Source organism: Salvelinus namaycush, chromosome 3 (genome assembly GCF_016432855.1).
Source record: "Salvelinus namaycush isolate Seneca chromosome 3, SaNama_1.0, whole genome shotgun sequence".
NCBI classification, from domain to species: Eukaryota; Metazoa; Chordata; class Actinopteri; order Salmoniformes; family Salmonidae; genus Salvelinus; species Salvelinus namaycush.
In genome coordinates this window covers 79,757,155-79,776,879 of record NC_052309.1, presented here as the reverse complement: position 1 = coordinate 79,776,879, position 19,725 = coordinate 79,757,155, and the positions used below count along the sequence as shown (strand labels likewise).

General features: G+C 41.7%; 1 protein-coding gene and 1 long non-coding RNA gene across 2 annotated transcripts; both read left to right on the top strand.

Annotated features, from left to right (window-relative positions):
• Positions 1-7,646: 7,646 nt before the first annotated feature.
• LOC120044639 lies at positions 7,647-8,284 on the top strand. The gene is made up of 3 exons (XR_005476574.1): positions 7,647-7,795; positions 7,892-7,965; positions 8,162-8,284. It is a non-coding gene; the product is annotated as an uncharacterized LOC120044639 (long non-coding RNA).
• Positions 8,285-10,328: 2,044 nt separating this feature from the next.
• LOC120044638 (zinc phosphodiesterase ELAC protein 2-like) lies at positions 10,329-18,895 on the top strand. The gene is made up of 23 exons (XM_038989311.1): positions 10,329-10,820; positions 10,947-10,997; positions 11,084-11,154; positions 12,272-12,336; positions 12,436-12,562; positions 12,733-12,879; positions 13,456-13,511; positions 13,600-13,658; positions 13,747-13,819; positions 13,935-14,047; positions 14,170-14,268; positions 14,384-14,522; positions 14,683-14,768; positions 14,996-15,117; positions 15,373-15,469; positions 15,584-15,722; positions 15,831-15,869; positions 15,975-16,084; positions 16,190-16,289; positions 16,414-16,534; positions 17,187-17,265; positions 17,898-18,042; positions 18,374-18,895. The coding sequence occupies exons 1-23, from the start codon at positions 10,477-10,479 to the stop codon at positions 18,617-18,619; spliced, it is 2,628 nt and encodes an 875-aa protein (XP_038845239.1). The 5' UTR covers positions 10,329-10,476; the 3' UTR covers positions 18,620-18,895.
• Positions 18,896-19,725: the final 830 nt, after the last annotated feature.

The following is a 19,725-nucleotide window of genomic DNA, read 5'->3' as shown; positions in this document are numbered from 1 at the left end:
GCTGTCTCTAGAGAGTTTAAAACAGCAGGTCTGGGACAAGGTAGCACGTCCGGTGAACAGGTCAGGATTCCATAGCCGCAGGCAGAACAGTTGAAACTGGAGCAGCAGCACGACCAGGTGGACTGGGGACAGCAAGGAGTCATCAGGCCAGGTAGTCCTGAGGCATGGTCCTGGGCTCAGGTCCTCAGAGAGAAAGAGAGCGAGAGAGAGCATACTTAAATTCACACAGAACACCGGATAAGACAGGAGAAATACTCCAGATATAACATACTGACCCTTGCCCCCCAACACAAACTTTTGCTTCATAAATAGTGGAGGCTGCCACCAATGCTCCTTATAGGACACATCACTGCACTATATACTCCTCTGTAAACTGGTCATCTCTGTATACCCATCGCAAGACACCGAGGTAAAGATAGTTTCAAGTTTGATATTCAACGAATATTCACGCTTTCAAACCTCAATAGCTTTCAAACCACATGAGCCACAGACTCCAAATAAGTGTCATGATGTTGGAAAAATTGCACACAACATTGCACAGGTCTCATTTTCACGATTTAGGCATTAATTTGCTTTCCAAAGCTAATAAACATGTGGAAATGTGAGCAGCGTCTTGTATTCCTAGTTGAATTAGTTAGGGAGCGTGAACAAAGTAGAAACTTTTTTTACATTCAAAATTCAATAGCTCCTTGGTCATGTGACATACTTACTTCAAACACGGTTCAGAATGTCCACTGACTACTCTTCTATATTGCACACCCTTTAGTTTGTCCATTTTCATCTCACAAGATTTTACATGAATTTTTCCAAATGTAAAGTTTCAATAGCTCCTAGGTCGTGTGACCTAGTGACTTCAAACAAGGTTCAGAATGTCCACTGAGTGGGCCTACATATTACACACCCTTTAGTTTGTCCATTTTCATCTCACACGTTTCTACATTAATTTTTCAAAATGTAGAATTTCAATAGCTCCTTGGTCATGTGACCTAGTGACTTTAAACAAGGTTCAGAATGTCCACTCAGTGGGCCTACACATTGCACACCCTTTAGTTTGTCCATTTTTTATCTCACATGGTTTTCCATGAATTTTTCAAAATGTAGAATTTCAATAGCTCCTTGGTCATGTGACCTAGTGACTTCAAACAAGGTTCAGAATGTCCACTCAGTAGGCCTACACATTGCACACTCTGATGTTTGTCTACTTTCATCTCATGCTATTAGACTTAAATCTGTAAGCTTTGCAGGCCTTCATTTTACATGGGTGTTTAAAAAAAACTTTTAAGTCAACAAATGTTCCATCCTCTCAATAACTATCTTTCACATGGACACTGAAAAGATCTGCAAATGGCTGTATGTGGAATGGATCAAGGACAGGAGAGGTGTTCAAACAGAAGTGCTTAAAGGAAGGCGCACAGGTAGGCCTCATGAAAAACAGTGTTTCATATGCTCTTTTTAATCACAGTAATAGGCAGTGATTTGTCAGTCACAGTGAGCTTGATAATGTGAAAGAATCCTTTTTATAGCATCACTTTCATATACTGTACATTAAGACAAATCCTTCTACGTTGAGTATTAGAACGCAGTTTATATAACCTGATAATGACTTGATATTTGAGTGCATTCACAACAAGCCACCTGCAGACAACTTACAAAATGCAATAGTGCATTTGAGGGTTCGTTTTTCTAATGAAAATAGTTATTTGATGCATGGCCTACTATTTCTAACTGGGAAAATAAATTCCTACGTCTTTTGTGAGTAAAATCCTTTTTCCAAAATTGATTTAGGTACATTTTTGTGAAGAGGTATGAGGGTTGTGATATGGGTCATTTAATAGTAACATCTAAGGGATCAATACATTTCTATATTGCTTCCCCAGTATCTGCATGAACCATCAGGCCCAGTGTTTTTGGTTGACCCTGCTGGACAGAAAGAGAAGGAGGAATCGGAACACGCTGCATTCAAATTCAGATCTTAGTTATTCCATTGTACTGGATCTAATACATATTAGCATTTTACATACATTCATAAGTGTAATACTTTTTTATGACATACTGTAAAAAACTCTCTTGGCTGCTGGCTCTGTCACTTTCAGACATGCGCAGAGCAGACTTGAACCACAGGGGTTCTCTGTAAAGAGAGAGTAATCCAAAAGGCACAGACACACCCCTTGACTTTCAATTGGCACCGTTGACCTGTATGTATTCTCTCCTGATTGGCTCTGTGGTGCACAGTCTGGCAGTCTGACTAAAGTGCCAGAGGTATGAGGAGAGACATCCTCCTTTGTATTTATGGGAACAAATATTTCCTAACACTTTGGATCCTATTCTTGGAAAGTTAGAAGACAAAAAGCATCAATGCAAAAAAAAATGTATTACTAATTACTGTCCATGAGTAACCTCAACCTTGTGGGTCTATGGGTGTTTGGGCCAATGAAGTGCCAACTCAATTCTACCACTGACTAGTCTCTCATGCCCCTATGGACGGGGGCACAGGGCAATAGTTCTTAATCTAAACCAGCCCTTTTTTACTGGAGTACACTAACCCCTAATTGGGGCTCTTTTCTTGACACACAGTAGCAGTTTACCAGATAAGAAGTCAAGAAGAACAAAAAGTAGAATGTTGTAAGGGTGTATTACATCCTGTGCTGGCCCCATTGTCATATCCATTCTGGATTCTGAGTGGTAAAATCATAGCTAAAAAATGCCTTTATATATGTGTACACATTTTCCGCCAAGACAGAACTGCCAAAGGGGGTGGAGTTGCAATCTACTGCAGAGACAGCCTGCAGAGTTCTGTGCCCAAACAGTTCGAGCTTCTACTTTTAAAAATCCACCTTTCCAGAAATATGTCTCTCACTGTGGCCGCTTGTTACAGACCCCCCTCAGCCCCCAGCTGTGCCCTGGACACCATATGTGAATTAATTACCCCCCATTTATCTTCAGAGTTTGAAATGTTAGGTGACCTAAACTGGGACATGCTTAACACCTCGGCCGTCCTACAATCTAAGCTAGATGCCCTCAATCTCACCCAAATTATCATGGAACCTACCAGGTACAACCCCAAATCCGTAAACTCGGGCACCCTCATAGATATCATCCTGATCAACACGTCCTCTAAATACACCTCTGCTGTCTTCAACCAGGATCTCAGCGATCACTGCCTCATTGCCTGCGTCAGTAATGGGTACGCGGTCAAACGACCACCCCTCATCACAGTCAAACGCTCCCTAAAACACTTCAGCGAGCAGGCCTTTCTAATCGACCTGGCCCGGGTATCCTGACCTCATTCCGTCAGTAGAGGATGCCTGGTTGTTCTTTAAAAGTGCTTTCCTCACCATCTAAATAAGCATGCCCCATTCAAAAAATGTAGAACCAGGAACAGATATAGCCCTTGGTTCACTCCAGACCTGACTGCCCTTGACCAGCACAAAAACATCCTGTGGCGTACTGCATTAGCATCGAATAGCCCCTGCGATATGCAACTTTTCAGGGAAGTTAGGAACCAATATACACAGGCAATTAGGAAAGCTAAGGCTAGCTTTTTCAAACAGAAAGTTACATCCTGTAGCACAAACTCCAAAAAGTTCTGGGACACTGTAAAGTCCATGGAGAATAAGAGCACCTCCTCCCAGCTGCCCACTGCACCGAGGCTAGGAAACACTGTCACTAGCCTGTTCAACCTCTCTTTCTTATCGTCTGAGATCCCCAAAGATTGGAAAGCTGCCGCGGTCATGCCCCTCTTCAAAAGGGGAGACACTCTAGACCCAAACTGTTACAGACCTATATCTATCCTACCCTGCCTTTCTAAGGTCTTCGAAAGCCAAGTTAACAAACAGATCACCGACCATTTCGAATCCCACGTACCTTCTCCGCTATGCAATCTGGTTTCCAAGCTGGTCATTCGTGCACCTCAGCCACGCTCAAGGTCTTAAACGATATCATAATCGCCATCGACAAAAGACAATACTGTGCAGCCCTATCCATCGACCTGGCCAAGGCTTTCGACTCTGTCAATAACAGCATTCTTATCGGCAGACTGAACAGCCTTGGTTTCTCAAATGACTGTCTCGCCTGGTTCACCAACTACTTCTCAGATAGAGTTCAGTGTGTCAAATGGGAGGCCCTGTTGTCCGGACCTCTGGCAGTCTCTATGGGGATGCCACAGGGTTCAATTCTCGGGCCGACTCTCTTCTCTGTATACATCAATGATATAGCTCTTGCGGCTGGTGATTCTCTGATCCACCTCTACGCAAACGACACCATTGTGTATACTTCTGGGCCTTCTTTGGACACTGTGATCGCTGCCTGCATCTGCCCACCCGCATAGCATCACTACTCTGGACGGTTCTGACTTAGAATATGTGGACAACTACAAATACCTAGGTGTCTGATTAGACTGTAAACTCTCCTTCCAGACTCATATTAAGCATCTCCAATCCAAAATTAAATCTAGAATCGGATTCCTATTTCGCAACAAGGCATCCTTCACTCATGCTGCCAAACATACCCTCGTAAAACTGACGATCCTTGACTTTGTCGATGTCATTTACAAAATAGCCTCCAACACTCTACTCAGCAAATTGGATGCAGTCTATCACAGTGTCATCCGTTTCGTCAACAAAGCCCCATATACTACCCACCACTGCGACCTGTATGCTCTCGTTGGCTGGCCTTCGCTTCATATTCGTCGCCAAACCCACTGGCTCCAGGTCATCTATAAGTCCTTGCTAGGTAAAGCCCTGCCTTATCTCAGCTCACTGGTCACCATAGCAGCACCCACCCATAGCACGCGCTCCAGCAGGGGTATATTTCACTGGTCACCCCCAAAGCCAATTCCTCCTTTTGCCTCCTTTCCTTCCAGTTCTCTGCTGCCAATGACTGGAACAAATTGCAAAAATCACTGAAGCTGGAGACTCATGTCTCCCTCACTATGTTTAAGCATCAGCTGTCAGAGCAGCTTACAGATCATTGCACCTGTACGTAGCCCATCTGTAAATAGCACATCCAACTACCTCATCCCCATAATGTTATTTATTTTATTTATATATATATATATATATTTTCCCCCTTGCACCACAGTATCTCTACTTGCACATTCATCTTCTGCACATCTCACTCCAGTGTTTATTTGCGAAATTGTAATTATTTCGCCACTACGGCCTATTTATTGCCTTACCTCCCTAATCTTAATTTGGACACACTGTATATAGACTTTTGTATTGTGTTATTGACTGTACATTTGTTTATTCCATGTGTAACTCTGTGTTGTTGTTTGTGTCACACTGCTTTGCTTTATCTTGGCCAGGTCGCAGTTGTAAATGAGAACTTGTTCTCAACTGGCGTACCTGGTTGAATAAAGGTGAATAAAAAAATACAAAAATACTGTGTGTCTTATGTCTTATGTCCGTCCTACATGTAGTGTTGGTACATGGAATATTCCTCAACTGCATATATCATAAATTGCTATTGCAAATAAAGTATTATGTTCAACAACTGACATTTTCAGATATTATTTTGACAAATGCACTTTGGTGCTTACAATTCGTTCTCTATTGTCATAGATTTGGTGGGCACTGTCATCTGTGATCTTTGTGATATGACTTTCTTTAAGCACGTACTGATGAAACTGTCACTTAATATTTTTTTCTTAAAGTCTACAAACGCTCTACAGTCGTGACCAAACGTTTTGAGAATGACACAAATATTAATTTTCACAAAGTCTGCTGCCTCAGTGTCTTTAGATATTTTGTCAGATGTTACTATGGAATACTGAAGTATAATTACAAGCATTTCATAAGTGTCAAAGGCTTTTATTGACAATTACATGAAGTTGATGCAAAGAGTCAATATTTGCAGTGTTGACCCTTCTTTTTCAAGACCTCTGCAATCCGCCCTGGCATGCTATCAATTAACTTCTGGGCCACGTCCTGACTGATGGCAGCCCATTCTTGCATAATCAATGCTTGGAGTTTGTCAGAATTTGTGGGTTTTTGTTTGTCCACCAGCCTTTTGAGGATTGACCACAAATTCTCAATGGGATTAAGGTCTGGGGAGTTTCCTGGCCATGGACCCAAAATATTGATGTTTTGTTCCCCAAGCCACTTAGTTATCACTTTTGCCTTATGGCAAGGTGCTCCATCATGCTGGAAAATACATTGTTCGTCACCAAACCGTTCCTGGATGTTTGGAAGAAGTTGCTCTCGGAGGATGTGTTGGTACCATTCTTTATTCATGGCTGTGTTCTCAGGAAAAATTGTGAGTGAGCCCACTCCCTTGGCTGAGAAGCAACCCCACACATGAATGGTCTCAGGATGCTTTACTGTTGGCATGACACAGGACTGATGGTAGCACTCACCTTGTCTTCTCCGGACAAGCTTTTTTTCCGGATGACCCAAACAATCGGAAAGGGGATTCATCAGAGAAAATGACAGTACCCCGGTCCTCAGCAGTCCAATCCCTGTACCTTTTGCAGAATATCAGTCTGTCCCTGATGTTTTTCCTGGAGAGAAGTGGCTTCTTTGCTGCCCTTCTTGACACCAGGCCATCCTCCAAAAGTCTTCGCCTCACTGTGCGTGCAGATGCACTTACACCTGCCTGCTGCCATTCCTGAGCAAGCTCTGTACTGGTGGTGCCCCGATCCCGCAGCTGAATCAACTTTAGGAGACGGCCCTGGCGCTTGCTGGACTTTCTTGGGCGCCCTGAAGCCTTCTTCACAACAATTGAACCACTCTCCTTGAAGTTCTTGATGATCCGATAAATGGTTGATTTAGGTGCAATCTTACTGGCAGCAATATCCTTGCCTGTGAAGCCCTTTTTGTGCAAAGCATTGATGATGGCACGTGTTCCCTTGCAGGTAACCATGATTGACAGAGGAAAAACAATGATTCCAAGCACCAAAATCATTTTGAAGCTTCCAGTCTGTTATTCGAACTCAATCAGCATGACAGAGTGATCTCCAGCCTTGTCCTCGTCAACACTCACACCTGTGTTAACGAGAGAATCACTGACATGATGTCAGCTGGTCCTTTTGTGGCAGGGCTGAAATGCAGTGGAAATGTTTTTTGGGGATTCAGTTCATTTGCATGGCAAAGAGGGACTTTGCAAGTAATTGCAGTTCATCTGATCACTCTTCATAACATTCTGGAGTATATGCAAATTGTCATCATTCAAACTGAGGCAGCAGACTTTGTGAAAATTTATATTTGTGTCATTCTCAAAACTTTTGGCCACAACCGTACATTTATTCACTCTGTGATAGAGTTGGATCCTATATGCTACTTTTATTGTCCTGTAAATGGTTCAGTGCCTATAATTTAGGCTGTGTGTAGAATGGGGCATAAAGGAAATTACCTCTACTAATAAATTACTACTAGATTATAGTGATAAGGAAAACAGTATACAAATTTGGCTTGTGTATTCATTTGCCTATAACTAATCATAATTCCATTATTTTTACATAAAAAAGAGAATACTTTAAAATGAGAAGATCCTGCCATGGAAAAGACGACTGGGCGGACATAAAGTGTAAAGGAGGGGAAATAACTCACACCATGCAGCAGGACACCTTCAGCTGTTGGGTCTTTATAATGCAGGTTTGATAGTTATATTTTCAATAATGAATGGTTAGCTGTTATGTGACAATTAGGTAAAAAATTATATTTTATTTTTTGGTGTAGATGGCCAAGGAAGTTGCACAGAACTTCCCCAACATCGCCTCCCAAATTGATATGGAACCTTCAAAAACACATGGAGCAACTGCGAAAAGAAATGGCTGAGGATATACTAAAAATGTCTGGTATGTAATGACATTTAATTCAAAGTAAATGTAAATTCTTTATTTTTATGTAGTTGTGTGGGACAGCCATATATCAGTTCATGCCTATGATTTCAGAGTTCAACAAAGCCAACAACTGCTTCATGTGTGCCACTGATAAAGAACCTGGATGTGGCCCAAAGACTGACTGGGTTAGTAACTTTATTTAACATGTTTATAATCTTTAGACAACAGTGACGGCATGTAAGACAATTTATGATATAACACAATGGATGGCTAATTCGTCATTCTGCATTGATATTTGATATTATTTATAACGTGTTACACTTTGTTTTGTTTTGATTGAATGTTTTGCATGCCAACTGAGGTTCCATGTGCTGTGCCTAGGAATGAAGACAAAAGAGTTCAACAGAGTAAAGAACACAAACTGGAAGTGCAGTCTTTGTTGTTGAAAATGTATGCTATACCCCATCCACACTGAAGAGGCTCTGACATGTACATCAACCAGGGATAAAGAGAAAGTTAACACGGTGAAATGTTTCATACTTAATTGAAGTTAAGTGTCTGTTGACATGTTGGAAAAGATGAAAGGTCTACAATTTGTTTAATTTGTCAATATTACATTTTTATTCATTGATTTACTGGCCACCATTACTGTGGTTACATGTTCAGTATATGTATTGACCAGCAAACCCACTGCAGCCTACCTCACTAGCTCACTCTCCATCCCTGCTTTGGACAATTAATAGCATGACTCTCGTACTTTGCCCTTTTCCTTTATGGTTGATATTAACGACGAAAGGAGATATTATCTGTCTCTCTCCTATTGTGTACCACTGTTAAATACTGTGGAAAAATTAAAAAACAAGGAAATAAGTACTTAGAACCACCAACTATTGTAGATAAATAATAAAGAAAAGGGTAATCACAACACTGTACTGAACCCCCTAATTGTCAAACTACTATTCATGTACAACAATATAGAAGACCCATGACTAGAGGTTATGCAATATGGGTGTATATCCACTGCACGCTTCTTAGGTGTGTAATTGACATGACCAAGGAGCTATTGCAAATTTGAAACTATGAAAAATGTACGTTACACCGCGTGATTTTACAGTACACAAACAAGAGTGTGCAATATAGAAGGGTAGTCAGCGGACATTAGGTCACATGACCAAGGAGCTATTGAAATTCTACATTTGGAAAAAATCATGTAAACCATGTGAGATGAAAATGGACAAACTAAAGGGTGTGCAATGTGTAGGCCCACTGAGTGGACATTCTGAATCTTGTTTGAAGTCACTAGGTCACATGACCAAGGAGCTATTGAAATTCTACATTTGGAAACATTTGTGTAAAACCATGTTAGATAAAAATGGACAAACTAAACGGTGTGCAATATAGAAGGGTAGTCAGTGGACATTCTGAACCTTGTTTAAAGTCACTAGGTCACATGACCAAGGAGCTATTGAAATTCTACATTTTGAAAAAATCATGTAAAATCTTGTGAGATAAAAAAAATTGACAAACTAAAGGGTGTGCAATGTGTAGGGCCACTGAGTGGACATTCTGAACCTTGTTTGAAGTCGCTAGGTCACATGACCAAGGAGCTATTGAAATTCTACATTTGGAAAAATTTGTGTAAAACCATGTGAGATAAAAATGGACAAACTAAAGGGTGTGCAATGTGCGCGTCTATGCCATCGGGTTAGCTACAACCAGTTTTGAAAGTGTTTGGAGTAATGGTTAAAGAGTTATTGAAATTTGAAAAATGTGATTTGTCACTATGTTGACGGTCTCTAACTGCTGTTGGTGGACGTAAGGAAAACTACAGGCGAATATCCAACCTGAAACTGTCTTTATCTCGGTTCGCAAGACCCACTGGTTGATGCGTATTTATAAAAAACTGTCTTTGGCCTCACTCCCCACTATCTGAGATATCTACTGCAGCCCTCATCCTCCACATACACACAACACCCGTTCTGCCAGTCACATTCTGTTAAAGGTCCCCAAAGCACATTCATCCATGGGTTGCTCGTCTTTTCAGTTCGCTGCAGCTAACTTAGCGACTGGAACGAACTGCAACAAACACTCAAACTGGACAGTTTTATCTAAACCTCTTAATTCAAAGACTCAATCATGGACACTCGTACTGACAGTTGTGGCTGCTTTGCGTGATTTATTGTTGTCTCTACCTTCTTGCCCTTTGTGCTGTTGTCTGTGCCCAAAAATGGTTGTACCATGTTTTGTGCTGCTACCATGCTGTGTTGTCAAGCGTTGCTGCCTTGCTATGTTGTTGTTTAAGGTCTCTCTTTATGTAGTGTTGTGATGTGTGTTTTGTCCTATATTTATTTTTTAAATGTTTAATCCCAGCCTCCGTCCCCGCAGGAGGCCTTTAGGTAGCCGTCATTGTAAATACGGATTTGTTCTTAACTGGCTTGTCTAGTTAAAGGTTAAATAAATACAAAATAAACACACCAATGATCGAGAGTGTGATGAATACGTCATCAATCTACGCCGGAAGAAACACAGTTGAGCGTCAAATCACATGTCTCAACCGCTGAAGTCCTGACTGAATGTTTATATTTCAATGATATGTGGGCTGATAGGTAAAATTATATTTTCAGAAAGATTATGCAAGGATTATCGATAAGTTTGCTGTCTTGTACGACGAGCAGAACTGACTTCCATTAAACCGAATGTTTAGTATGACTAAAGTGTCTCTACACTGTAAATCTATTGCATGGCTATTTGTGAGACACACATCTACGGGTCGCCTACAAAGCTTCGCATGCAGTGAACATCGTTTTCCCCGGACTATTTTCCCGTTTCTGCGGACAATGTCTACGAACACAACAGACAACCAACATCGGGGATCAAAGAAACCCAGAGCACCCAAAGAAACATTGCGACATGTGAAGTCTAGAGAACAGAGGAAACGTGGAGTGGATGTGCATGGACCAGCCACTGTCTACGCGCAGGTCGTCGGGGCAGGGAGCCGAGATAATGGCGCATCACTTTATGTCTTCTCTGAGTTCAATAGGTAACTTAACCAGAGAACATGAGTGTCTGACAATTTGTTGTAACATTGCCAAATATATTTGTATTGTGGGTATCAGAAAGGCACTTGGCTGCAGCATATTTGTTTACCCTTTTTCCTCTGTGGAAGGTACCTATTCAACTGTGGTGAGGGAACACAGAGGCTGATGCAAGAGCACAAGTAAGTTGAATTGCCTCCTGTCAATGCCTCCTGTCAAATCCATAATTCAGTCTCGGCTCAATAAATCTCAATGTTCCTCTTGTCAGGTTAAAAGCTGCTCGCTTGGACAATATTTTCCTCACTAGAATGAGCTGGGAGAATGTTGGTGGTCTATCAGGTAAGTTGCTTGTTATTCTAGCCACTTGACATCAAGTCAGTTATCTGTCAACCTGGAAACACCTGTGCATAGATAATAGACAGATCAAAGCTTATTGCATGATTAGCCTATGTCTCTGTGTACTGTCATGTGAAAAAGTAAGTACACCCCATGGAAAGTGGTCTTTTTGTTGTTTTTACATATTTGTGCACATATATTTGAGCTAAATTCCAACCACATTCATTGATAAAGGTAACCCAATTTAACAAATCACAAAAAAATAATGTTTGGCTGCAATGCCAAATGCCATGTTTGGCTAAAACAAAACAATGCCTTTGAACAGAAGAACCTCATACCAACTGTAAAGCATGGAGGTGGTGGCATTATAGTTTGGGGCTGCTTTGCTACCTCAGGGCCTGGCCAGTTTGCCATTATTGAGTCAACCATGAATTCAATATTGTACCAGAAAATTATTGAGGAGAATGTGAGGCCATCTGTCAAAAAGCTGAAACTAAGCTGAACATGGATATTGTAACAGGACAATGATGCAAAACTACAACAGAATGGCTAAAAAATAAGAAATTGAGGGTATGGAATGGCCGAGTCAAAACCCAGATCTCAATTGTGTCAAGAAACAGTGGGGGGACTTGAAGCGGGCTGTACATGCAAAACAAGCCCTCATACATGACACAATTGAAGCAGTACTGTAAAGAGGAGTATGCAAAAATTCCTCCCAGTGGATGTAAGACATAGACAGTTGCAAGAAACGGCTACATGAAGATATTTCAGCCAAAGGGGGCAACACCAGCTATTGAAGCTAGGAGTGTACTTATGTTTCCTGCACTATGGAATTGCATTTCTGTCTATTTAAAAAATATATATTTTATGAATAAATGATTGCAAAGTATAATCTTTCGGTGTCATTTGTTAAATTAGGTTACCTTTATCTGTCAGTAGTGTTGAAGTGAAGATTACATAGCCATCTGTCCAAATATGTACAAAAAAAGACCACTTTCCAGGGGGTGTACTTACTTTTTCACATGAGTGTAGATAGACATAGGTCAAAGCTTATTGCATGCTGAGCCTATGTCTCCGCGTATGTCCTTAGGTGTGATAAACTGTGTACTCTCTGGTTTAGGGATGATATTAACACTGAAAGACACTGGTGTCCCTGAGGTTGTACTCTCTGGACCACCACAACTGGTGAGTGGACATTGTAGCAGTATAAAAGATTGTCTGTAATGAGTCAACTGTTTTTCTGGTATCCTGAGTCTAATATGTCATTGCATCCTCTTGATCTAGGAGAAATATGTGAATGCCATCAGAGTATTTTCTGGACCACTGGAAGAAATCAAGCTAGCGGTTCGACCATACACTGAGAAACAATACACAGATGACACGATGACAGTTAGTCAAATACCAATATTTGGTGAGTACTAGAAATCACCGTTGTCATTTTTTTTAGCATTGTGTAATTTACTGTTACTCATACTCTTTATCTTAAAGCATATTAAGTTTATGACGGGTAAAATAGTGAATATTTGTGTTCTCATCCTGAAGAGTTGGTAGTTGACACTCTCTTAACCCCAATTATACCAGCCCAGATCAGAGAGGATGGGCCAAAGTGCTCCCCTAACTCAGGGAGGAGCAGCCCCTCCAGTAGTCCCCAGAGGAGGGAGCTGTGGAGGCCGGAAGACTCTGAGGACACCAGCACAGACAGCAGGAAGGAGAGAGCAACCAGCCCAGGTAAGACTAGGAGCTTGTGGGCTCGGAAGCCCAGGCTGCGCATGCTCTGACTGTTAGAAAGCATTGGGACGTTCTCAGGAAGATGATAAAAAGAGGTGAAGTACGGTGGAGTCTAGATGGAAACTAGGGACGTTTATCAAACCAATCAAGTATTTTGCAAGGATGGAGCTCCAAACAGGTTGTGTTTCAGAAAATGTTTCTGACTTGCAAAAAGCTAGGTAGCATAAGATACAAAACAGGCTGCTAAAACTTTGTACGACACAGTAGGAAAAGAGATATTGACGAACAAAACAAGGAAAAACAAAAAAGAAACACAAGGAAATGCCTCTCCTGAAGGAAAATATAATTTATACTCCGAGCCAATCAAATGCAAGTGTTAACCCAGGCAGTGCTCCCATTCAAACGCAAAATTCAATACTAAACTTCTCCAGACTTCTAATAGTCAAGTCAACGGGAAGAGATTGGGAAGGATACGAGACTAAAGGAGCATGCGGTGCTATCAGAGGCATCAGTGCCCTAGTTCAAGGATGTTGAGCTCCAAAGGGCACCAATTCTCACATTGCATTTTCGTCTCAGGTGGAAAAGCAAGAGCAACAAGGGATCCGTCTTTAGTTGTGGCATTCGTTTGTAAGGTAAGAAACACAATCTCATTGTCTCAGTGACATACTGAATTATTGCATTTTGATGCAATTTATGTCAAATTTTCTCTTTGACTTGCAGCTTCATCCTAAGAAGGGGAACTTCTTGGTTGCTCAAGCAAAAAACCTTGGATTACCAGTGTAAGTTGTTTTTTTCAATACAAATTCAGTTTTTCCTGCTCAACAAACTTGAGCCGATAATGACTTTTTTGATGTACTTTCTCCACAGAGGCACTGCAGCTATTGGTCCTCTCATTGCAGCTCTGAAGGATGGGAAAAGTGTTACCTACGAAGGAAGAGAGGTATTTCAATTATATTTGGTTGATTGTTAGGGCTCTGTAATTTTGGATTAGCTATTGTAAATGTTAGATCCATTTCGTCCTGTTGTCTGATGATATCCTGATGGTTGTCCTACAGATCCATCCTGAGGAGGTGTGCACTCCCACTGATCCAGGACCAGCTTTCATTGTTGTGGAGTGTCCCTCTGAGGAGTTTGTTCAACCAATCTGCATCCATCAGCAGCTGAGCAGGTAATGGCCTGAGTGAAGTTGGCCAAATGTGTCAAAGGCTGCTTATGCATCCTGCGTCATTACTCCTTAGGCCTTCTTTAGGAGATTGTAGTTAAGTTCTGAGTTATTTGTCTCATCTGCAGATACCAACGTGGAGGAACAGAGGACCCTGCTGCCTTAGTAGTCCACATGAGCCCTGAGTCTGTGCTGAAAACAGATGAATACAAGCAATGGATGGAAAGGTACAAAATCAGCCATATATAATACTCAATTTCAGACTGTTTCCATATTCTGAAATTCACTTGTCTCTCTGTAGTCTGTTGGTCTTTCTACATGTTTAATGTTTTTGTATTTTAGGTTTCCATCAACCACGGAGCACCTGATCCTGAATGAGCAAGTTTGCACTGTTCACAACGTCAGGAGCCACAAGATTCAAACTCAGCTCAATCTGATTCATCCAGAGATATTTCCAGAGCTCCAGCACTATAAAACAGGGGTAAGTTGTGAAGTGCTAGAACTTTAATTATTCACCATTGTAACCTGCTGTTACACAGAGATAAGCGTGTTCATTTGGAAGCCTTTTGTAGCTTGCGTTGTATTGTGCTAATCGCTTTCTACTCTTGTTTTTGTAAAAACCTCTGTTGTTGATCTTCAAGGAGACCCAGGCTGCCCTGCATGTCCCCAATGTCAGAGCCGAGTGTCTTCTGAAGTTCCAGCTCAGACCCAAGATTGAATGGCAAAGGTGAGTATGTCCTTCAGGCCACAATTTACCAGACATTAGTCTCCACTTATGAAGGACTGCTTTGTCAAAGAAAATCATTTCAGATGAAACACTACTTTCAAGTGTGGCTTACTATTTCTTCTATGATCTTATAGATGCCAACACTGTCAAAGTCAAATGAGAGCGTCGCTGCCCCTCAGCACTATGTGATGAGTGGTGTGTGCTCTCTACTGTTTCTTATTCATCAGAGATGCCATCCCCACTTGTGACACTGAAGAGTTTGTGAAAGAGGCTGCGGAGGCCCCTAACTTCCTTCAAGAAGTGGAGGAGTGCAAGCGGTTCCGTGCGACTGATGCTGCAGTGCTGTCTGGTGAGCCCTGCTCTGATACAGGTCAGGCTAGAAGCCCAAGGGGAGATGTTACATTGCTCAGTCCAAAGCTCCATCAATCCCTCTTTACTCCTCTTGAATGGAGTTGCAAACATTTCATTCTGGCCATTTAAGAAAGTAACAGAGTTTAGTTTCTTGTAGTCCTTTTGTCTGATAGAATATCATACTTTTACGTCTGAAATTTCAGTGGCATAGCAACATTTTGTGTTGTATCGTATGACAATGTGTTTCTTGCAGGGCGGGCAGAAAAATACCCAGAGGTGGTCTTTTTAGGAACTGGATCGGCTCTTCCTATGAAGATCAGGAACGTTAGTGGCAACTTGGTCAACATCAGGTAATGGCCCTCAGACTCATATTACTTTAAAAAATCCTTAAAGATATGTCTGTGAGGTAGCCAGTATAAATGTCTGTCTCTCTCTGTGTTTATGCTATATCCCATCTCCTTCAGTGCCACTCAGTCAGTGCTGCTGGACTGTGGAGAGGGCACCTTTGGCCAGCTGTGCCGACACTATGGGGACCGTGTGGACGAGACACTGGCAAAGATCTCAACCGTCTTCATCTCTCACATGCACGCGGACCATCACACAGTAAGGATTATTTTTCCTATAAATATTTGTTTATTACAGAGTTATAGCATATATTCTGGCATAAAGTCATTTCAAATCATTTTTAAAGAATATTACTTTATTTTGCAGGGATTGTTGAGTTTGCTGTTTCAAAGAGAGAGAGCCTTGGTCAGTAAAGAGTTTCCCTTTTTCACATTTTAAGATGAGTCCTGTTTAATTCATGCAAAATGGAACACTTTAATGAATGTATGTCCTTATCTCTTTACCGTTCAGGCAACTCTTGGGAAAGCCTTCAGCCCCATCTATCTGATAGCCCCTGTCCAGATGATGACCTGGCTCAACCAGTACCATGACCACTGTGAGGAGATCCTCAGCCATGTCAAGTATGTCAGGAAAGACACGTCTTACTCTGTTGAATTGATGCTTTCAAACCTGATGATATGATGTCCATCGTCTCTAATATTGATGTATTCTTGACTATGTTTCAGCATTGTCCCTAGCAAAGTCATGTGTGAGGGGGCTGAGGTGTCCACGTTCAAAACCAAGGCATTCATCCAAGCACTGCTGAAGAAATCTGATTTAGCAAAGGTATGTGGAGACTTGAACAGGCTGCTTCGTGGTTCAATAAGACTCATAACACTCTTGTTAGGTTCAACAACTTTATTGAGGCTATCGTCAAAGCTTAAATACATATATTCTGTTTCTCTCATAGTTCCAGACTTGTCCGGTGCGTCACTGTAAGAATGCCTTTGCCTGCAGCATCACTCATCAGTCTGGCTGGCAGCTGGTCTTCTCTGGGGACACAATGCCCTGCGATGCCCTCGCACATATGGGTCAGTACCAACAGTTCTCGACCCCAATTGTGATTTTTGTACAGATCCCAGAATTTGTGTGATGTGAAAAGATTTACACACTCTCTATGAACCACACTTGTGACGTCCGGATCAAATGGTAAATACTCACCAATGCCATTTGATTTGCCGTTACGTGAATTCCACAGAGCCATACTCAAATTCTGGACCCAGAGTGTATCCTGTAACTTCTACACAGTTGCTGGTGGTATGATATACATATAGATCACCGTTAATGGACTAGACATCTACAGTAGCCAGTCTGATCTGAACCTATCATCCATGCTCTATGCTGTCTGGCATCATTTACCAGATATTGCTTAATGCTATCTATCGGTTCCAAAGTTCGCTATGAATCACAAGGTCTCCCACATAGTTCCTGTGGGATCCCACTTCATTGTCTCTTTTTAAATTGTTCGACTGGATGTGATCCAGCTGAAGACTCCCAGAGAGAGCCTGGCTATATCCCATGCCTGTTCATTATAGAGGCATGGGTGTGCCAGACAAGCAGGGCTGGCTGATGGTTTATTACACAGAGCTGTGTGATTGATTTCCTCTGGGAGAGGAAGAGAGGCTGGAAGTGCTGTGCCATGCAGCAGTCGTGTGATTCATGTTTGTCATTGTGTTTTCAAAGGAAAGAATGCAACTTTACTTATTCATGAAGCCACATTGGAAGATGGATTGGAGGACGAGGCTGTGGAGAAGAGACATAGGTTAGTAGATGGATCTAGTATGGTGCTTCTCTTCAGAGGTGTCCTTCGTTATTCTATTAGAAAACTATCTTTCTTGGGCTGGATTCAATCAATATCGCGGAAGATCCGCCTAAAAACATTTCCGATTGAGTCGACATATGCAGTGTTTACCGTGAATGCAGTCTCCACAAACGAGAAGACATTGCCTTTGAATTTCAATCGAGCCACAATGCATATCTTTCCCGTGATACTTCTGTGATACTGATTGAGTCCAGCCCTAAGTGTGAAAATATGACATGCATTGAAGGAGGTAAACAGAAGTAGACTAGTGCCATTTTTCAGCTGACAAAGAAACTCAAGGAGCTTTTGAGAAGTCAGTCATTTTTAGAGGGCATTGTAACTGGCTGCATTCTTCTCTGAGATTGCCATTGATTTTTGGAACTGTATTGGAGGTAATGAAGGCACTTCTGCCTTCCAGCTGGAATTTCAGTGACTTTGGTTAAAGAGCTCCATCTCGCATTGAAAACAACTTGAAAGTCATTGAGTTGAACTGAACAAACTGTATAGCTTACCATGGGGTTAAGTCTGGTAATTACTGTTAGAATAGTAGCAGAGTAGCATCATGCTTCTCTGCTTGCCTCCCAAAATGACAGTACCACCTCCCAGGCCATCGGCATTGGCATGAAGATGAATGCTGAGTTCATCATGCTGAACCACTTCAGCCAGCGCTATGCCAAGATCCCCCTCTTCAGTGAGGACTTCAACGACAGAGTGGGAATATCTTTTGACCACATGAGGGTAAGTGAGTGGTGAATGGTGTACTTTAGTCCACTTGTTATGCATAGCAACATTGAAATGTTTATGTGGGTTCTGCACATCTGAAATGTACTTTTCCACTGGATATGTGTAGCCTCAGAATGAATTAGGACCATGATTCATTACAGACAATGCCCCTAGTCCAGGTAGAATACTCTGGGACAACTTCAGTTTAAATCTAGAGGTACCATTTTAAGGTAACGTTCAGAATGTGTTAGACTCCCATCAGAGATACATCTCCAGCCGCCTCCGAGGAGGCTGGGTATGTTGAAAGACCTCCTCTGAGTGATCTCTCTTCCCTGTCTCTCCTCAGATTCGGTTTGGAGACTTTAGAATCCTCCCCAGACTCATCCCGCCCCTCAAAGCCCTGTTTGCCGAGGAGATCGGAGAGATGGAGGAGAGGAGAGGGAGGAGGGAACTTAAACAGATGAAAGGAGTCATTGCTGAAAGCAACGAAGAGCAGAGGACACCCAATGAAGGCGAGACGGGCAAAGGTGCCAAACGAGAGCCAGAGGAACCAACACAGGACGTGGGAAGTAAGAGACTCAAAACAAACTAAGACCCTGACCATAGCTTTGGGTTACACCAGAGATTAGTGGAAATCAAATGACTGTTATTTTACTGAGTTTGCTTTATTTACATTTATTTTTATGAGAAACTTGCATGAGGGATGCTCTGTAAAATAAGAGATTTCATTTGGCTGGACTGGCTGCCTTCATCGCTTGTGAATAAAGAATTTCTGTTTTTCCTGTCATTACCATTGCTGTGTATATAAAACATGTAATTAACATAGTCTTTGATTTTGCATTTAAAAAGTAAAGCGATGTCAATCAAGCTCCATGGTATTGGCCTGTTGTTTTCTAGCAACATATTGTGAACAACTCATATATCCTTTATGTCTTATTAAACTACACCCTTAAAAGTTGCATCTGAACAAATGAATTTAGTGAAGTTGTCACACATGGATGAGTCGTATTACATTGGACTGATAGTCATACATAATAGTCATACAGCACCATGGTCACTCGTTGCTTAACAGTTATTGGCAAAGGTTGAGGTTGCATTTCATCATAGATGATGGTCTAGGAGTGCTGTGTGATGGTATGAATATCATATAAAGCTTCACGGACCAGATTAACTGTTTTTTTCCTTTTTGTAAATCATTTATATGAAATACAAAATGTGCTATTGTTCTAGCCCTGAAACATGAATAATTCAACAGTGATATCTGTCAAAAACACTCCTGATCTTTCAGTGAGACAAGACCCCCTAAAGCACTGCCAGCAGCATGCTCTCTCTGTGTGACAACTCTGTTTTGATGTAATATTTATTGCAGTAATCAGAATAAAGTTAGGACACCTTATATACCAATTAATGGGGCTACTGCAACTTTACTGACAGGTGGAGTTTGCAGCTGACAGTTCACTCTAAATGGATCCCTATCAGAGGAGGCTGGTGGAAGGAGCTATAGGAGGACGGGGTCATTGTAATGGCTGGAATGGAATGGTGTCAAACACATCAAATATATGGAAACCACATGAAAACACATTTGACTCCATCCCAAAAATGTCATTCCAGCCATTATAATGAGCCTGTCCTCCTATAGCTCCTCCACCTGTTGCCTCTGATCCCTACAGTATGTACAAAGAATGATGGATAACTGAG

Coding starts and splice junctions, on each gene's coding strand:
- LOC120044638 (XM_038989311.1), top strand. CDS start 10,477: ATGTTTAGTATGACTAAAGTGTCTCTACACTGTAAATCTATTGCATGG. Junction 13,820..13,934: donor TTACCTACGAAGGAAGAGAG/GTATTTCAATTA, acceptor GTTGTCCTACAG/ATCCATCCTGAGGAGGTGTG. Junction 18,043..18,373: donor TATCTTTTGACCACATGAGG/GTAAGTGAGTGG, acceptor GTCTCTCCTCAG/ATTCGGTTTGGAGACTTTAG.